Here is a 19,011-nt window from a genome sequence, read left to right as displayed (position 1 = left end):
GTTTTTTTGGCCAGTATCACTTCTTCTGGGACATTTGTTATCCTTTTCATCAGGACTACTTTCTTCATTTATGATGAGAAGTTGGCCTTCAATAAGTTCCTTTGGCTGCCTATCTAGTGTCAACATTCCGCAGCTAGCTGTTTCTTCTGTAACTCTGTTTACGTTTGATTCATATTTTACTTCCAGCATTACTTTTAGTTTACTTTTTGTTTCTTTGCTGTACTTTCATCTTTGTTGGTTAATTCCTGCTTTCAGTTATTCATTTTTGTAAAAAAGTCACATGGGTTTTATCCTAGGAGACAAGGGGGCAACACAAAAATTTAAGCCTTCTGTGTGTAAACTGAATAACGGATGTGCAGTGACTAATTACCGAGAGACCATGAAAGAACATGTTGGTCACTGATTAGGATGTACATCTATTATTTATGAGTAATTTCTGTACTCAAGGGTGAGCAGCAAAATTTGTACTTTATGCAATTAGTTAATCTGCCATTGTAAGAGAAATTTGTATCACATTGTTGATATTATTTATGTAGTAAATTCTGTACTGAAGGATTAGCAAAATTTATACTTTATGCAATTAGTTAATATGCCATAGTAACCAAAATTTGAGTCATGTTTGTTGGGAGACTGGCATCGTTTAAATTAAACCATGGTAACAGAAATCTGTGCATATCAGATTCATGCAAAGAGAGAATGGCCTGTACTGATGTTGATGTTTCTTTTTTTGAGTAGAACAGATAAAACATTAAGGAAGAATACAACCCATGTTATTGACTTGTCTTTTATGTCAAACATATTTTAGTTGGTTACTGTGTAAGGTAGAGAACAGGGGCTACTTGCTTTGTTCCAGAAGAAAATGTTTAAGTGAAAAGTGTACATTATTCTGTTTATTTATAACTTGTAATAGTTCTGGGACAGGTGCATTCTGTCCCCCCTTTTTTTGACAGATGAGGTAATTGTGTGGTGCTAAGTAATTTGTATATAGTGGAAGGAACACAGGTTTAGTTAGAGTCATATCGTTAGATGAGTTATTTACACCTCCTTGGTGCCTTCATTTTCTCACCCATAAAACTACAGGTAATACATGAATGTATGTATTAATGAATTGTTGGAAGGATTAAATGTAAATAAACTTACACATGTAGATATAAAATCGTTTTGTTTTGTTTTTTTTTTAATTTTCCAAGCCAGAATTTGTCATTTAGGTTATTTTCCACAGTTATCTGGCATTTATTTTCTATTGTCCAATTTGATGTAAAAGGAATGATGCTGAAACACATCTGTCAAATCAATTTAAAAACGTCTAGTACAGTTAATAAAAAATCTAACCTGTCAGCCCCAATAGTGATTAATTTTAAAATAACAACTGAAGTAATTTCTCCCAATAGTATTGATACAGTATCATATTTCTCAATAAAGGTTATTTTTAATTTTAAGGTAAAATTAGGTTTTTGTTTTTATAAAGAAATAGTTGAAAATATATGCGTTTTTAATTCTTCACACAATTATTTTAAGGGTTTTTCTCCCATTTTCTAAAATGATCCTTGAATACAAACCATATATAAAAGCATACATTTTATATATGGTTTGTTTTCTATGAACATCATGCACATCGGCTTCCTTCATTATATTATCTGATGGATTCTTACCTTTTTACCTTTCCAGTTAACTTTTTATTTTAAAAGATAATGAATTTTAAAATTAAATGTGAAAAAAAATTAAACGTGACAGTTTTAGAAAGATTCACTTTTAGATACTTGTTTCCAGAGAGTCAATCTGAGATGACAAAGACCTATTTGTCCATTTTTGGTACTGTAGGAGCTACACCCAATTTTAAATAACTGGTATAAAGTTAATTTTAAGCTTTATTTTAAAATGTATACCCTTTCTGCCTGTTCTTTTTCATGTGAGCTATTGTGTATAATATTTTACTCTGTTCAAGAGTTATGACTAAAATCTGTTACTTCTTTCTTTTCTCTAGTAACAGAAGAGAAAAAGTCTCTGAAACGAACTTTTCAGCAGATACAAGAGGAGGAGGATGATGACTACCCTGGAAGCTACTCCCCACAAGATCCTTCTGCAGGACCCCTCTTGGTATGTCTTGACCACTCCCCAGATAGGGCAGAGTGGCCTGGTGAAGTGACCTCTGGAGATGAGGGCCACAAGGTGGCGCTAGTGACTAATAGCATGGCATCACCAGCGGGCAGCTCTTAGGGCTCCACATACGTGATCCTTTCCCACCTGTGTAGCTTGCCAAACAGCAGTTTTGGCTTTGTCTCTGCATGCCGTTACTCTGGGTGGATTTGTGTTTTTAAAATACTTAGGCTTTTTTTCCCTACTCCTAGAAATGAAAACTATTTTAGAAAACAATCCTTTGCCATGGTTGCCTCCAATAACATGGTTAGAAGTAAACAACTTTTTAGTTTCTAAGAACATTCTATATTCTATACAGCAATAGCAAATTTCTTATACTGTAACCTATTTAAATATTAAAACAGGGAGCTAACATTTACTGTTTCTTTTTAACCTTGTATTTATATTGTTTGGCCTTTCATATAAGGCTGCTCACATAAAGTTAGTTCAATTCATTCATTTGTTCATCCACTCATTTATAGTCAAAGAAAATGAGGCTCAAGACCGCAGATGAAGTAACTTATCCAATGTCTTAATTCAAATCTAGATCTGCCTGACATTAGAGCCCCTGTTTTTTTTCACTGGGTCGCACTTCCTTCTTTCATTTTGTCCGAAACAGCTTTAGTTAATTAACACATGGGCAGATTTAAGCCTTATATAAATGGGAAGCATGTCTGGGTTGTGTTAAGTCAAATGTTGAATTAGACTGGGCTTAAAATGACAATGACATTAGACCCCATATATCTTTGCATTTAAAAGCTGCAAAGAAAATAGCTTGGATTATCATGTTTTAGGATAATCTAACTACCATCTACAGAGTTAGCTGCTCTTGGGTCATTATGGATTGTAACCAAGATTCTGTGTCAAAGCTGCCAAGATTCTCTGTTTTTTGACAATTTAATAAACTCTTTTTTGATGTGCACAGAGAATTCGTTCTTGGTTTGTACTTCTTGGTTTTATTCCCCTTTGTTCATAATTAATGAATTTGACACATTTAATTTTGGGAGTGGCTGCCCAAATTGAAAATGTCATCTTTGTGATATTCATTATGTAAAGCAGACCCAAGAAGAAATTGAAGTGGGTGGTGTACATTTCATTTAATCAGTCAACACACAGTAATCGAGCGTTTGCTGTGTATACTTTTTGCATTCTATGCTTGAGACCATTTATATTAGAATTCATGCGCCATTTGAAACAAATAGTATCATTTGTGTTAAGTAATCTGAATCAGACTCCATTTTCTTAAGTTGCCAAAAACAGGCTTTTTTAGTATTTTTGAGAGAATTATATAGAATTTCATCTGTTTCCTGCCTTGACTTAGAAAAATTAATTTTGTACGTTCTCTTAGAATCCATATCATCATCTTGAGTATAAGCTCTTGGATTACAAAAAGTTTTTTCAGATATCAGGGATGGTGATTTTTAGAATTTCTGTCTACTACATTTAACTCTGCTAATTTTCTTTAATCCTCTTTCTCTCTTTCAGTATTTTTTATTGTGAAATGTAACAAATATGCAGAAAAGTGATAAATTTCCAAGTATAGTTTAACAAGTAATTATAGAACAAATTTCAAAGTTTGATGGGTTACAGTTCCACAGTTTTACGTATTTCTTTCTAGCTGTTTTAATATACTAGAGACTAACAAGAAATATCAGTGTAGTGATTCAGTAGTCACAGTCATTTGTTAAATCCGATCTTCTCTGTTACAACTCCTCCCTCTCATTTGACCCTTCTCCCTATCTTTAGAGATATTTGGGCAATGACCATTCTAATTTCTTCATGTTGAAAAAGGGTGTCAACATTATGGAGTAGGGAAATGCAATTAGTTGATGTTCTTAGAGAGACTAGTGCCTCTGAGTTTCAGGGTTTATCTGGCATTGGAAAAATCTGAAAGTTACTGAATAATAAACTTAGTGAGTGAAACTTGTATTGAGCCTCAGATAGAACCCTGGGTTTTCTTTAGGATCTTCAGGAATACCATTGATTAGGGCTTGGCCTACCATGGCAATTTGCAATATCTAGCTGAAGCTTGCAAGGAATAACTTCCAGGACACCTTGTCTCTTAATGGATAATATTGTTTGTGTTTTCAATATACAGACTGAAGAATTAATCAAAGCATTGCAGGATCTGGAAAATGCCGCATCAGGGGATGCTACTGTTCGACAGAAAATTGCTTCTTTGCCCCAGGAAGTACAAGATGTTTCTCTGCTGGAAAAAATAACAGGTGAGAAGAGAGTTTGGGTGAAAGACCGGGAAACCAGGATATATCTATAGAACATCAAACCGTAGAACATGCTTGTGTCTGCAGGTATAAACTCCCCATATAGGTACTCTGCCTTCTTGGAATTTCCAAACATAACTCACATGCTAAACAGTGAAGCTGCTGAAAGAGTTAAAGCTTGAATAGTGATTCTAGGAATTATTACAGAAATGCTGTCTTGCCACAATCTGTGGCACTCTAAACAGTGCAAATTGGGGGAGGTGGGACCTTAAACTCTTAATCCTCTTACTAAAGAAAAAAATTGTGATTCAGTGCTGGGTAATTTATACACTTGTGTGCTGACAAACCCTTTAGATTATGATGCCTTCAATGCCAAGAACCTTAGGAGTGTATTGTTATATCATTTTGCCCTAATGGTGATCACTTCCAGTTAAACAGGGAGGAGCAGTTGATGTTTTTCTCGCTTTACGCATGGGAAATTGAAAAGAAGGAATGAAATATGAATATTTGTAGTGTAGTCGTTGTGCTAGGACTTTTACTCTTCATGATAATCTTTTGTAATGGCTGATTTTATATCCCCATATTGCATTGAAAAAAATTGAAACTATGTAGCCTAGGATTGCAGCCCAGGCTATTCTTTCCATTACAGAAGTCCAGACCTTTAATCTCATTCTCTTCCAGTGTTCACCTTCAGGCCCTTAACTTGGCTACTTCTCAGACTTCTTCCTTATCCATCTAAAGGAAATTGTGGTTGCTTATGAATTATGTGCTTCATTCAAGGAATATTTGAGGCCCATTGTGTAGCAGATGCCCTTGGTGTCCCACCCATAACCTCTGGCCTACCCGAGTTGCCAGGAGGAAATTAAAGTAGGGGTTTGGGAATGGAGAATGATTGGGGAGATGCTATTTTAAAGGTGGTGAAGGAAGTCCTTTTGGGAGAAATATTTTAACAGAGTCTAAAACAAAAATAAGGACTCAAGCTATGAAGCTAAATGAGGAAACAGTGTGACCCAGGCAGAACAGTATGGTAAAGACCTTAAGGCAATAGTGTGCTCTGTTGGAGGAACAACACGGAGGCCTTCTTAGCTCACTCCCTGTACTTCCCTAGCTCCAACAGTTCAACTCTGCTGGAACCTCCAATTCATTGATCCTTCTACCTTTTCTTAGCCTTCTCTCCTCTTATGCCCTCATTTTCTTTTCTTTTCTTTCTTTTTTTATTAGAAAAGTTGTGAGTGCACAAAACAATCAAACATAAAACATAGGATTCTCATTTACCACCTTATTATGAACACCTTGCATTGTTGTGGGCATTTGTTGCAGTTGATAAAAGCAAATTTTTATAATTGTGCTGTTAACTGTAGCCCGTGGTTTTAACTTAGGGTTCACTGTGTAGTATAGTTCCATGTTTTTATTTTTGTTAAAATACGTACAACCCAATGTTTAACCGTATCTACATCTATATTTCAGAATTGCTGATTACATTCACAGTTTTGTGCCACCTTCGCCACAATCCATTACCAAAATATTGCCGTCTTTCCCAGTAGGAACTCTGTACATTTTAAGCCTTAACTTCCTATTCCCTATCTGCAGAGGAACCCCCACCTGCACCACCACCCCATCCCCATCCCTTGGTAATTGACATTCTAGATTCTCTTATGAATTTGCTTAACCTGATTACTTCATTTTGGTGAGATCATACAATATTTGTCCTTTTGTGTCTGGTTTATTTCACTCAACATGATGTCTTCAGGGTTCATCCATGTTACATGTGACAACATGGATGAACCTCCTTTTCTTCTTTACTGAGCTTAAGGTCCATGATGAACAGGACAGTTTCTGAAGCAGCTCTTCACCTTCAGTGTTAGACTTGATCCTTCTCACATACTCAGTGACATTGCTCCAGCAGTTCTCCCTTTTTCTCCTGTATCTTCAATTTTTTCTCTCTACTGAGTCACTCTTAACAGCATAGAAACATGTATTTTGCCTCATCTTTCTTGATCTCTTATAATCTGCTAGTTACTGCCTCATTTCTTTCTTCTTTAAAGCAACCTTCCTGAATGGCTTACCTCTGCTCATCTGTCTCCGCTCTCTTCCTGTTCTCTGGATTCCACTTTACTGAGACTGCTCTTGTCAAAGTTGTGTTGATTTCCATGTTATTAAATTCAGTGATGGATTCTCTGCCCTCAACTTAACAATATCAGTAACATTTGACCCACTTGATTATTTCCTCTTCTTGAAATTACTTTCTTCACTTGATGTAGTGGTCAGAATAATGCCCTCCTCCCACCCAAAGATTTCCTTGCTGTAATCCCCAGAACCCATGAATATGTTGCCTTACCTGAGAAGAGACTTTGCAGATGTGATTAAATTCAAAATCTTCCCTACCCAGCTTTGGTTAAAACATTATTTTTTTTTTTTTTAATATTTTATTGACAATCTTCACACACATACAGTCCATACATGGTATACAATCAGTAGCTCACGATATCATCACATAGTTGTGTATTCATCACCATGATCATTTTTAGAACATATGCATCACTCCAGAAAAAGAAATAAAAAAGGAAAAAACACACATCCCATACCTCTAACCCCTCCCTCTCATTGACTAATAGTATTTCAATCTACCCAATTTTGAATTCAAGATCTTGAAATAGGGAGTTATCCTGGTTTATCTGGGTGGGCCTGATATAATCACATATAAGAGGGAGTTGGGAGATCCAGCCAAATAAGATGTGACTGTAGAAGCAGGGGTCTGTAGTCAGGGATTTGAAGATACCATGCTGCCTACTTGAAGATGAAGGAAGGGGCCATAAGGCAAAGAATGTGGGTAACCTCGAGAAATTGGAAAATACCAGAGATAGATTCTCCCTTAGAGCCTCCAGAAGGTGCCCAGGCCTGTGGATGCCTTGATTTTAGCTCAGTGAAACCGATACCTGACTTTTGATATTCAGAACTATAAGGTGATAAATTTATATTGTCTTAAGCCACTTGGTTGGTGATAATTTATTAGAGCAGGAAACTAAGACCCCAACATTCTCCTAGCCTATCTCCTTCCCTCCCTACCCCCCCCCTCATCTTTTTCAGTCTTCTTCACTGGTTTCTTCACTTCTTGATCCTTTAATTTTGAGTACTTAGCCTTCTTTAACTAGTTTTACTGAAAAGTTGGTCTCATCCACTCTTAGAACTTTAATAATAATTTTTATGCTGATGTTTCTCTAATTTCCATCTCTAGCTTTGGCCCTCACCTTGAACTTCAGACCCATATATCCAGTCTCTATTCAGTATTACTAGTTGAATGTGTTAATAGTCATTTCAGACTTACCCTGCCCCAAATCAGTCTTCTGATCGTCCCTTCAAAGCCTATTTCTTTCATAGTCTTCCCTGTCTTAATACATGACCACATCATCAGGACAAAAACCAGTGTCTGACACTCCGTCACCTCCTCCTACCACCCCCTGTTGCAAGTCACCACCTTCTTCACTTGGATTATTGCAGTAGCTTCCTACCTGGTCTCCTTGCTTCCTCCTTGTATCCTATTCCTACCCTTCTTCTCTTCTCAACATAGTGACAGATCCTGTTAAAATGGAAGTTATAATTTGTCTGCCTCTGCTTATAGCATTCCAGTGACTTCCCTTATCACCCAGAGTAAAATCCAGAGTTCAAAGCCCTACATCATCCGGCTCCCATTACTTCATACCTTTTTACTACTTTCCCCTTGCTCACTGCTCCAGCATAGGGGCTTCTATTCTAGGCACTCTGTCTTCTAAGGGCCTTTTACTTGCTCTTTCTTCTACTTAGAATTCCCTTCCTCAGTCACAAGGCTTGTTTTTCTCCCTTCCTTCAAGTCTTTGTTTATGTATCATCTTCTCAATGAGGCCCACCCTTACCACCTCATTTAAATTTATCTTTGCATCCCCCATCCCCAGTTTCTTCTCTTGCCTTCTTTTTGTGTATAGTTCTTATCTTTAGCTGGTAAATAAGTAAAATATAGTATATTATTTCTCTTCCCACTTGAGGATGTAGAATCCTCAAGGGCAGAAATTTTTTGTTCATTTTGGCCTGCTTTCTCTGAGAGTCTGGAATGGAGTCAGTCACATCACAGGAACTCAAATATTTAAGTTTATTGAAAGGTTTTGAGCAGAGAATTGGTGGGTATAAAAGCCTGATGTCGGTGATTTGAGGGACGGTAGACAAGAGGAGGTCTTGAGGAGCTTTGCTGTCGAGAGGAGCAGGGAAATGGGACAATGGCTGGACATGTCACTACATGATTGATGGAAGATATAACGGCATGTTTGTATACTGATGGTAGAGCTCCAGGAAGGAGAGAGAGAAATTTATGATATATGGGGAAAGAAAGGAGACAGTAACAGAAACTGAATCTTTGAGTAAGAGGGAATTGGATACCCAAACACAGGTGGAAAGAGGCACACAGCCACCAGCTGGTGTTGTAGGACCGTGTGTGAGTACAGTACAGCCACAGGTAAGTTTCCTGAAAGTAGCATTTCACATCTATATTTTGGCTGCATCATTTCTTTACCTCATAAAACTATTACAAGTTATTTTTCATTATTCATGAAAATGTGTTATCTCCCTTATACAAATTGAGTGGTTTCCTTACCAGTTCTGCCACAGGCAAAAATGAACCATTTTTTAATAAAGATCATATAGTTGAACCAATGACAAAACTAAAACCAACCTAATTGCCCCAACAGCTTGTTCATAGACCATACCACCAATCTAGGAAATTAGTTTTACCCTCTGTGATTGTCTTTACTCTGTGTCCTGTTTTTCTCAAATGTGCTGTAGAACCAGAATGGAGACATTAGAATGGGATTTATTCTTTTCACTGCTTCCCTCTCTCTCAGAGTTTCCTTTTTTCCCCTTATGCCTGAGGACGGTAGAGGTTGCCTGGTCTTATACATCAGACCCACTTTTGAATTCCTCAACAGTTCAGCTCCCTGTATTCATATTAAAGCATTTAAAAGCCAAACAGACTGTGTGCCACACAGAGAAATCTTACATTACAGTCATCTGTGAGACTGCTGAGGACTGTCTTCTCCAGTGGACTGTATTCATAAGGACCAGCACACCTGCATGACTGTGCGGCTCACTTTTTAGTCTGTCTCAGAGACAGACTTTGGCTCTCTTTGTTTCAAAGCATCCACCTGTTTTGATTTTCAAAGGGCTTTTTTAAAATGAAGTATACATATTTAAAGTTATTTCACTACTACCTACATAATTAATTATATCACTTCTTTATAAATACAAAATTTTTTTCCTTTTGAAGAATCATCTCATTTAAGAACGTTGAGCCTTTGTTCACACTACTTTCCAAGAATATCCTTTCTTAAATTTCATACTTGAGCACAGGTGTTTTTTTTCCAAATCATTAATTGCAACCCATTAATCAGTCATGAAATCAATTTCTTAGGTAATGACCTATATATTTTTTAAAAAATGGAATAGAATAGAGTATAGAATTATTTCTTCATAGCAGTCTAAGTATTATTTTATAAAACTTTTTGTTTTTTTTTTTATTTTTATATTGTTTACATAAAGTGTAGTTCTTACTGTGGATCATGTTCAAGAGTATTTGAGGATTTCTAGGAAGATGGCCAAATAGAGTAGCTTGAGGTTAGCCCTGCTCCACAGAAAAGTTAGAGAAGGAACAGGAATGCAACTGAGGTGCCGAGTTGGGAGTATGGCTGAACTGGGAGAGCCTTCTGCACCACATGAGGCAGCCCTGGTTGCAGAGGCTGCGGAACTGAGAGGCAGAAAGCTGGAGCCTGGCGTGAAGGTGTGGAGCCCACGGGAGTGCATGGACGGGAGCTGGGGACTAGAAAGTAAGCCAGGCTGTGTTCCTTAGGTGTGCTACCCTCACCAGCACAGCCCTGTGACTGAAGACTCACCCCGCACTCCACATCAGAACCCTGTCACACGTTCCCATTTTCTGTACTCCAGGCAGCCCCCCCATAGCCCCCGTGCACATACCTGCCCCACCTCCCACCCCAAGTACAGCCCAGCCCAACTCTCTTGTACCCCTCCCAAGCACTATCTCCCCTTCCCTGTTCCCTGCAGGCTGCTGCCAGCGCATAAAGTCTGCGGACATTAATTTCCAAACTTAGGCTACCCCTGCCCATAGTGTCGCACACCCTCACCCTGCCCTCCCTGAGCTCTGCGCATCAGTTTAGGGCACTCCTAGGCCTACACATGTGCAGGGGCCCCCAATCACGTCATTAAGCTCTGGGAACCGCACATTATAGCACTCCTAGAACTGCGCATGCGCCTGGGCCTCAGTCATAACTTCCCAGCTCTGAGAAAGTGCTAACCTGCATAGCCGGATCACATCTGCCCCCAGTCCACGAAGGTATAACAGCGACCTGCTGCCACAGCTCTGCGCATGCACACAAAGGATCCCATGCCTTAGACCAGGCCAACCAAGGTTACACCCCCCCAGACTGGTGCACCCACACAGCTTCATCCTGCCTGGCCGCTGGGTGTCCATGTTCACAAGCATCAGCGTAACATCCCCAATCTGTGCCTATACCTGAAACAAATCACTGCACTGAGTGTCCCACCCTATACCCTGCTCCCTGCTATACAACCATCCTACAAATACAAGGATTTAGACTACTGAAAGAAATCAGCTCCCACTGTAAATCAATCAAGATATTTGTGTGCAATGAAAACAGCAGAAGATCACTAAGCATATCACAATGTAGGCAGATATAGCTCTGCCTAATGACCAAATTAAAACACCAGAGGAGACACAGACGTTGGAACAACTAATCAAAGATGTTCATACAACTCAACTTAATAAAATAAGTGGGATAGCAAATGACATACAGGAGATCAAGAAGACAGTAGAAGGGCAAAAAGAGGAATTTGAAAGAATAAACAGAAAAATAGCAGGTATCACAGAGATTAAAGACTCTGTTGACCAAATAAAAAACATATTAGAGGCACACAACGCCAGATTTGAAGAGACAGAAGAAAGAATAAGTGATATAGAGGACAGGATAACTGACTTCGAAGACTCAAAACAGCAAATGGCAAAAAGATGGAAAAAATTGAAATGGATCTCAGTGAAATGATAGACAAAACAAAGCGCACAAATATAAGAATCACTGGTGTCCTAGAAGGAGAAAGAGGAGTAAAGGGCTAGGAAGAGTAGTTGAGGATATAATGGGGGAAAACTTCCTAACCCGTATAAAGGAAACATACAAGTCAAAGAGGTCCAATGAACTTCAAACAGAATAAATCCAAACAGGCCTTCCCCAAGGCACATACTAATCAGTCTGTCAAATGTTGAAGAGAAGCAGAAAATCCTGAAAGCAGCAAGAGAAAAATGATCCACTGCATTACAAGTGAAACCAAATAAGATTGAGTTCAGACTACTCAGCTAGCACCCTGGAGGCAAGAAGGCAGTGAGTGATATGATATATTCAAGATCCTGAAAGAGAAAGACTTCCAGTGAAGAATTCTGTACCCAGCCAAAATGACCTTCAAAATTGAGGGAGAGATTGAAGTTTTCACAGACAAAGACGTCCTGAAAGAATCTGTCAACAAGAGACCGGCCCTACAAAAAATACTAAAGGAGTTCTGCCAGCGGAAAAAAAAAAGGACAGGAGGGGAAGGTCTGGAGGAGGGCACAGAATTGAAGAGTACCACTAAGGATAATTTAAAGAATACAAAGAGAAAGGGGGAAAAGAATATACAGATCTGACAAATTAAATAAAAAAGATATGATAGTATCAATAAATGCCTTTTCAGTCATAACTTTTCTACGTTAATGGACTAAATGTACAAATTAAAAGATATAGATTGGCAGAATGGATTAAGAAACATAATCCAGCTATATGCTGGTTGTAAGAGACTCATCTTCCACACAAGGGTACAAATAGATTGAAAGTGAAAGTTTGAAAAAAGATTTTCCACATAAGTTGTAGCCAAAAGAAAGCAGGAGTAGTTATATTAATATCAGACAAAATAGACTTTAAATGTAAAGACATCAGAAGAGACAAAGAAGGACACTATATACTAAATGATGGGTCAGTTCACCAAGAAGATATAACAATCAGAAATGCATATGTTCCCAATTAAGGAGCTCCCAAGTACATGAGACATACATTGGCAAAACTGAAGAGAGCGATAGATGTTTCAACAGTAATGGTAGGAGACTTCAATACACCATTCTCCTCTATAGATAGAACAACCAGACAGAAGATCAAGAAGGAAATAGAGAAGTTAAATAGCTTTATAAATGAATTAGACCTAACAGATATATATAGGTCGTTGCTTCCCAAAGTACAAAGATACATATTCTTTTCTAGTGCTCATGGGACATTCCCTAGGATAGATCATATGCTGCGGCACAAAACAGGTCTTTATAAATTTAAAAATATTGAAATTATTCAAAGCACTATCTGATCACAATGGCATGAAGCTGGATCTCAATAACCACGAAAGAATGAGAACATTCACAAATATATGGAGATTAAGTAACACGCACTTAAAGAACCAGTGGGTCAAAGAAGAAATTGCTAGAGAAATCAGTAGCTATCTGGAGATATATGAAAATGAGAATACAACTTATCAGAACCTGTGGGATGCGGCAAAGGTATACTGAGAGGGAAATTTATTGCCCTAAATGCCTATATTAAAGAAGAAGAATGAGCAAAAATCAAGGACTTAACAGCATACCCAGAGGAACTTGAGAAAGAAAAGCAAACTAACCCCAAAGCAAAGAGAGAAAGAGAAATAACAAAGATTAAAGCAGAGATAAATGAATGGGAGAATAAAAGAACAATAGAAAGAATCAATAAAACCAAAAGTTGGTTCTTTGAGAAAATCAATAAAATTGATGAGGCGCTAGCAAGACTGACAAAAAAAAAAAAAGAGAAAGGATGCAAATAAACAAAATCAGAAATGAGAAGGGGTGTGTTACCACAGACCCTGAAGAAATAAAAGAAATCATAAGAGGATACTGTGAACTACTATACGCCAACAAACTAGACAATTTAGATGAACTGGACAAATTCCTGGAGACCCACAAACAAGCTACACTGACTCAGGAAGAAGTAGAAGACCTCAAAAAAACAATCACAAGTAAAGAGAGTTAGTCCTCCCAGTAAAGGTTCATGCCCGCCTCTAGTCACACTGGAGGGTTCCTTTAAAAGAAAAAAGGAGAGGAAATCATCAAAAATCTTCCTACAAAGAAAAGCCCAGGGCCAGATGGCTTCACAGGAACATTTTATCAAACATTCCAAAAAGAACTAACACCAGTCCTACTCTAACTTTTCCAAAAAAATTGAGGAAAAAGGAACTCTTCCTAACTTATTTTATGAAGCTAATATCATTTTAATACCAAAACCAGGTAAAGATGCTATAAGAAAGGAAAACTACAGGCCAATCTCCCTAATGATCATGTGTGGTAGTTAGATTCAGTTGTCAACTTGCCCAGGTGAAGGCACCTAGTTCTGTTGCTGTGAACATGAGCCAATGGTACGTGAACCTCATCTGTTGCTGATTACATCTGCAGTCGGCTAGGAAGCGTGTCTGCTGCAGTGAATGATGTTTGACTTAATTGGCTGGTGCTTAAATGAGAGACCACAACGTAGCACAGCCCAAGCAGCTCAGCATACCTCATCTCAGCACTCACAGCTCAGCCTAGGCCTTTGGAGATGCAGAAAGAAGTCACCCCGGGGAAAGTTGTTGGAATCCAGAGACCTGGAGAAAAGGCCAGCAGAGACCATCCTGTGCCTTCCCACATAAGAAAGAACCTCAGCGGAAAACTAGCTAGATGTCTTTGCTCTGAAGAACTAACAAAATAAATCCCCTTTTATTAAAAGCCAGTCCATCTCTGGTGTGTTGCATTCTGGCAGCTAGCAAACGGGAACAACATGGATGCAAAAATTCTCAATAAAATATTAGCAAATCGAATACAGCAACACATTAAAGGAATTATACACCATGACCAAGTGGGGTTTATACCAGGAATGCAAGGATGGTTCAATACAAGAAGATCAGTTAACGTAATACAGCACATCAACAAATCGAAAGAGAAAAAATCATATAATCATCTCAATTGACGCTGAAAAAGCATTCAAGAAAATTCAGCATCCTTTTCCATAAAAACAGTCCAAAAGATAGGAGTCAAAGGTAACTACCTCAATATAATAAAGGGAATATATGAAAAACCAATAGCCAGCATCATACTCAATGGAGAGAGACTGAAAGCTTTCCCCCTAAGATCAGGAACAAGATAAGGATGCCCACTGTCACCACTATTATTCAACATTGTGCTAGAAGTTCTAGATAGAGCAGTCAGGACAAAGAGATAAAGGGCATCCAAATTGGAAAGGAAGAAGTAAAACTTGCATTATTTGCAGATGATATGGTACTATAGTTGGAAGATGTATACTAGGGACGTAAAGGACTCGTACACAGACAAACTACATAACATTGCCAAAAGAAATTAAAGAAGATCTAAATAAGGTGGAAAGACATTCCCTGCTCATGGATAGGAAGGCTAAATATAGTTGAGATGTCACTTCTCCCCAAAATGATCTACAGATTTGGCACAGTACCAATCAAAATTTCAACAACCTACCTTGAAGATTTGAAAAGCTAATTACCCAATTCATCTGGAAGGGAAAGAGACCCCACATAGCTATAAGCATCCTAAAAAAGAAGAACGAAGTGGGAAGATTAACACTACCTGACTTTAAAACCTATTATAAAGCCACAGTGGTCAAAACAGCATGGTATTGGCACAGAGATATGAAGCATTTACTAATGGGATTGAATTGAAAGTACAAAAGTAGACCACCGAATCTATGGTTAACTGATTTTGACAAGGCCCCCAAATTCTCTGAACTGTAACAAAATAGCCTTTCAATAATTGGGTATGGAAGAACTGGATATCAATAGCCAAGAGAATGAAAGAGGACCCTATCTTATGCCCTACACAAAAATTAACTCAAAGTGGATCAAGCACCTAAATATAAGAACTAGCACCATAAAGCTTCTAGAAGAAAGTGTAGGGAAACATCTTCAAGACCTAGTAATAGGAGGTAGCTTCCTAAACCTTACACCCAAATTACAAGCAACAAAAGAAAAAATAGATAAATGGGAACTGCTCAAAATCAAATGCTTCTGCACTTCAAAAGACTTTAACGAAAAGGTGAAGAGGCAGCCAACTCAGTGGAGAAAATATTTGAGAAACACATTGGGCAAAGATTTGATTTCCTGTATATACAAAGAAATCATACAACTCAACAACAAAAGGACAAACAACCCAATTATAAAATGGACTAAAGATATGAATAGGCATTTTTCTGAAGAGCAAATACAGATGGCTCAAAAACACATGAAGAGATGCTCATTTTTACTGGCTATAAGGGAAATGCAGATCAAGACTACAATGAAATACCACCTCACAGCTATAAGAATGGCTGCTGCTAAACAAACAGGAAACTATAAATGTTGGAGAGGATGTGGAGAAACTGGGACACTTATGCACTGCTGGTGGGAATGTGTAATGGTGCAGCCAGTATGGAAGACTGTTTGGCGTTTCCTTAAGAAACTAAATATCAAGTTGCCCTATGACCCAGCAATAGCACTACTTGGTATATACCCAGAAGAGCTGAAAGCAATGACACAAACAGACATTTGCACACTGATGTTCATAGCAGCATTATTCACAGTCGCCAAAAGATAGAAACAAACCAAATGCCCATCAACAGATGAGTGGATCAACAAAATGTGGTATATGCATACGATGGAATATTATGCAGCAGTAAGACGAAATGACGTCCTGAAGCACATGACAAGATGGATGAGCCTTGAGCACATAATGGTGAGTGAAATTAGCCAGACACTAAAGGATAGATACTGTATGATTCCACTTTTATGACTAGCATGAAGGTGTAATCAGAGGCTTATAATACAAAATATAAGGGACTTAGAGATGCATAGAAGCTAGAGATGGATGAACTGTTAGCTAATGAGGGTGAACTTCAATGTAAGGGAATAGATAAGAGTGAAGGTGGTTCTCTGTTGGGTTTATAAGTAACATTACCATATTGAAGGTGAACAAGATTGAAAGGGGTTGTATAGACCTACGTGTCCCACTGGAACAGACCTATCTTTCCCACTAGAAATATGAGTTAGTTCTTGCAAGAATTACTTCAAGGATATGATTCTTGTACAAAGTCTGGGATACAGGGGGAAAACTGCTATTGCATACTATGAACTGTGTTTAAAAGGAAATCATCAGTATTACCACAGCAACAGCAGAGGTAAATAATTGGGGGAGGGACAAGAGTTAAGAGGAGGTTTAGATTTCCTATTTGATGAGGATGTGTTTATTGGTTTTCTTTCTTTTGGGAGCAATGAAATTATCTAAAATTGAGAATGTTGGTGGACTTTGGGCTCTCTGCATGATGCCTGGTGAATGCAGGTGGCTGAAGGATGCAGAGACGGAGAAGTAGATTGGCAAATGATGGTGTGATGATAAGAAAATAGGGGCCTAGATTGTAATCTTTTAGAGCAGACACATTTAGTCTGGAGTGCTGATTATTATTTCTGGAGTTTGAGAGGCTGTTTTATATATATAACCTGATATTTAGAGATAAGAAAGAAGCCGAACAAGTTGGGGTTAAAGTAATTCAGAAAATAGGGATAAGGAAGACAGTGTCTCTATTTTAAATCACATATACTCCTTGAGACCAATGGAAGAAAGGTTTGCTTGGTCTGGAACTGAAATTTTCTATACTGCATGATCTAATTCAACCTATGTGTATAGCTTATTTGAACAATTGAAACACAGGGAGCACAGAATAAGAAAGAGGTTCTTTAATCCTGAATAGATTATTGTAATGCCTGGATACATCCTAGAGTATATGAAGCAAATAATCAAAAAGTATTGGCAAACCCCTGAGGGATGGGAGAAAGAAAATGAAACTATTAAACCTTACCATCAGGGAATCCCCTGATACTCTGTTAAACTTTAGGGTCACCCAGATCAATAGGCCAGGCCCTCAATCCTGAAGTTTACTCTTGGAAGCTTATGTAGGTGGTGGAGAAGCTTAGACTACCTATAGGCGTGCCTGAGAGTTACTTCTGGAGGACCTCTTTTATTGCTCAGATGTGGCCTCAGTCTCTCTAAGCCCAATTCTGCAAGTGAAATCATTGCCCTCCCCTTTACATGGGACATAACATCCAGGGGTAAAAGTCTCCCTGGCCACCTGGGAGATGACTCGCAGGGATGAATCCAGATTTGGCACCGTGGAACCAACAATTCCATCCTGACCAAAAGGGGAAAAGACGTATAATTAATAAAGTATCAGTGGCAGAGAGAGAGTTCAAATAGAGTTGAGAGGCTACTCTGGAGGTTTCTCTTACGCATGCTTCAGTTAGACCTTGCTACCTATCATCACCTGCCAACCCCCAACCAGGACCATTCCAGCCAATCCTAAGCAACACCTAGGGCAATATATAAGATTCCTCAAAGATTCTATGAACTAGAGTAGCTTTCCAGAAACCTACAACCTTCAGATGGCTCCCTGGTCCAGATGAGTCCTGAAACCTAGCCCAGCTTCTCCAGAACATCAGATAGTTCCATCTCCCTATGCCTCCATATTAGTGACATATCCTTCCAATATGAAAAATTTAGAATTGTCATAGCCCAAATACCCCTAAAAAGAGGGATGGCAAGATCAAAGGTTATCTTTGATAGGATTTAACAAATGAATATGAATGTTGAATCATTAAATTGATATCTCTTTTAATCTCTAGTATTTTAGAGTAGCAGAAGTAAAAACCTAAAATTGTGAAATTGTAACTCATGTCAAACTCTGAAATATGTTCTACACCTAATTGTGGTGCTATGCTTTGAGATTCATAGCTTTTTTGTGTATATGTTATTTTTCACATAAAAAGAAGGAAAATAAAAGTCGATTGTGATGATAAAAAAGTATTTAAGCCCTTTAACCTATATTCTGGAGCAGCTAGAAGGAAAAATATGAGAGGATCGTATGATAGCCCATGACAGACTCTGGGATCTGTCCTGTAACCACTTGTTGAAGAGTGCTTTAAAACTATTGCTTTTTTATATCTTTGCTTTGTATACATGTTATGCTATACAATTAAAAGTTTAAAAAAAAATAGAAACCTTCAAATTAAAAGTCAAAAAATAAAAGTATTTGAAAGCCTTTGTTTTTATCAAACTGTGTATTTTGCTGCATGTAAGGAGAGAGCTCATTATATCCAGGTTCAAGGCTTATATAGTTCCATTTTAGAGCCTGGTTTTGAGTCCCACCTCCTTAGCTGTCTGCGTGTTATCAAACTTGTTATGTAGCTTTCTTTGGTCTTAGATTGAACATTCAAGAAATGAGTGCTTGCTTTTTTATTTCAAAAGACTGTGCAAAGACTACTAGCAAAATAATTTAAGTGAAAGCACTTTGTAATTGTCAGAGGCAAGGAAAAATTATTTCAAGGATGACCTTAAATTTCTCTTTCTATTTGTTTTATTTGTAGAGCTTTTACTGGAATAGGCATTAGAAATCCTTTGTCAGATTCCCCTCCATGTACAATTGCCTCACCTCAGGTAATTCAGAAATGTCCTGTCTTGTTGATTGAAGTGCCT

The 19,011-nt window shown here is 38.0% G+C and overlaps 1 protein-coding gene across 4 annotated transcripts in view; it reads left to right on the top strand.

The window, feature by feature from the left end:
* Window positions 1–19,011, top strand: part of RPRD1B (regulation of nuclear pre-mRNA domain containing 1B) — a 94,474-nt gene that overhangs the window by 19,991 nt on the left and 55,472 nt on the right. For all 4 annotated transcript variants that reach the window (XM_077169065.1, XM_077169042.1, XM_077169058.1 and 1 more), the window contains exons 4-5: window positions 1,985–2,097; window positions 4,235–4,361. In XM_077169065.1, coding sequence (XP_077025180.1) covers window positions 1,985–2,097; window positions 4,235–4,361 — 240 coding nt within the window. The remainder of the gene's footprint in view (window positions 1–1,984; window positions 2,098–4,234; window positions 4,362–19,011) is intronic.

The sequence above is a fragment of the Tamandua tetradactyla genome, chromosome 1 (assembly GCF_023851605.1).
Source record: "Tamandua tetradactyla isolate mTamTet1 chromosome 1, mTamTet1.pri, whole genome shotgun sequence".
NCBI lineage: Eukaryota > Metazoa > Chordata > Mammalia > Pilosa > Myrmecophagidae > Tamandua > Tamandua tetradactyla.
This window is presented reverse-complemented; position numbering and strand designations above follow the sequence as displayed.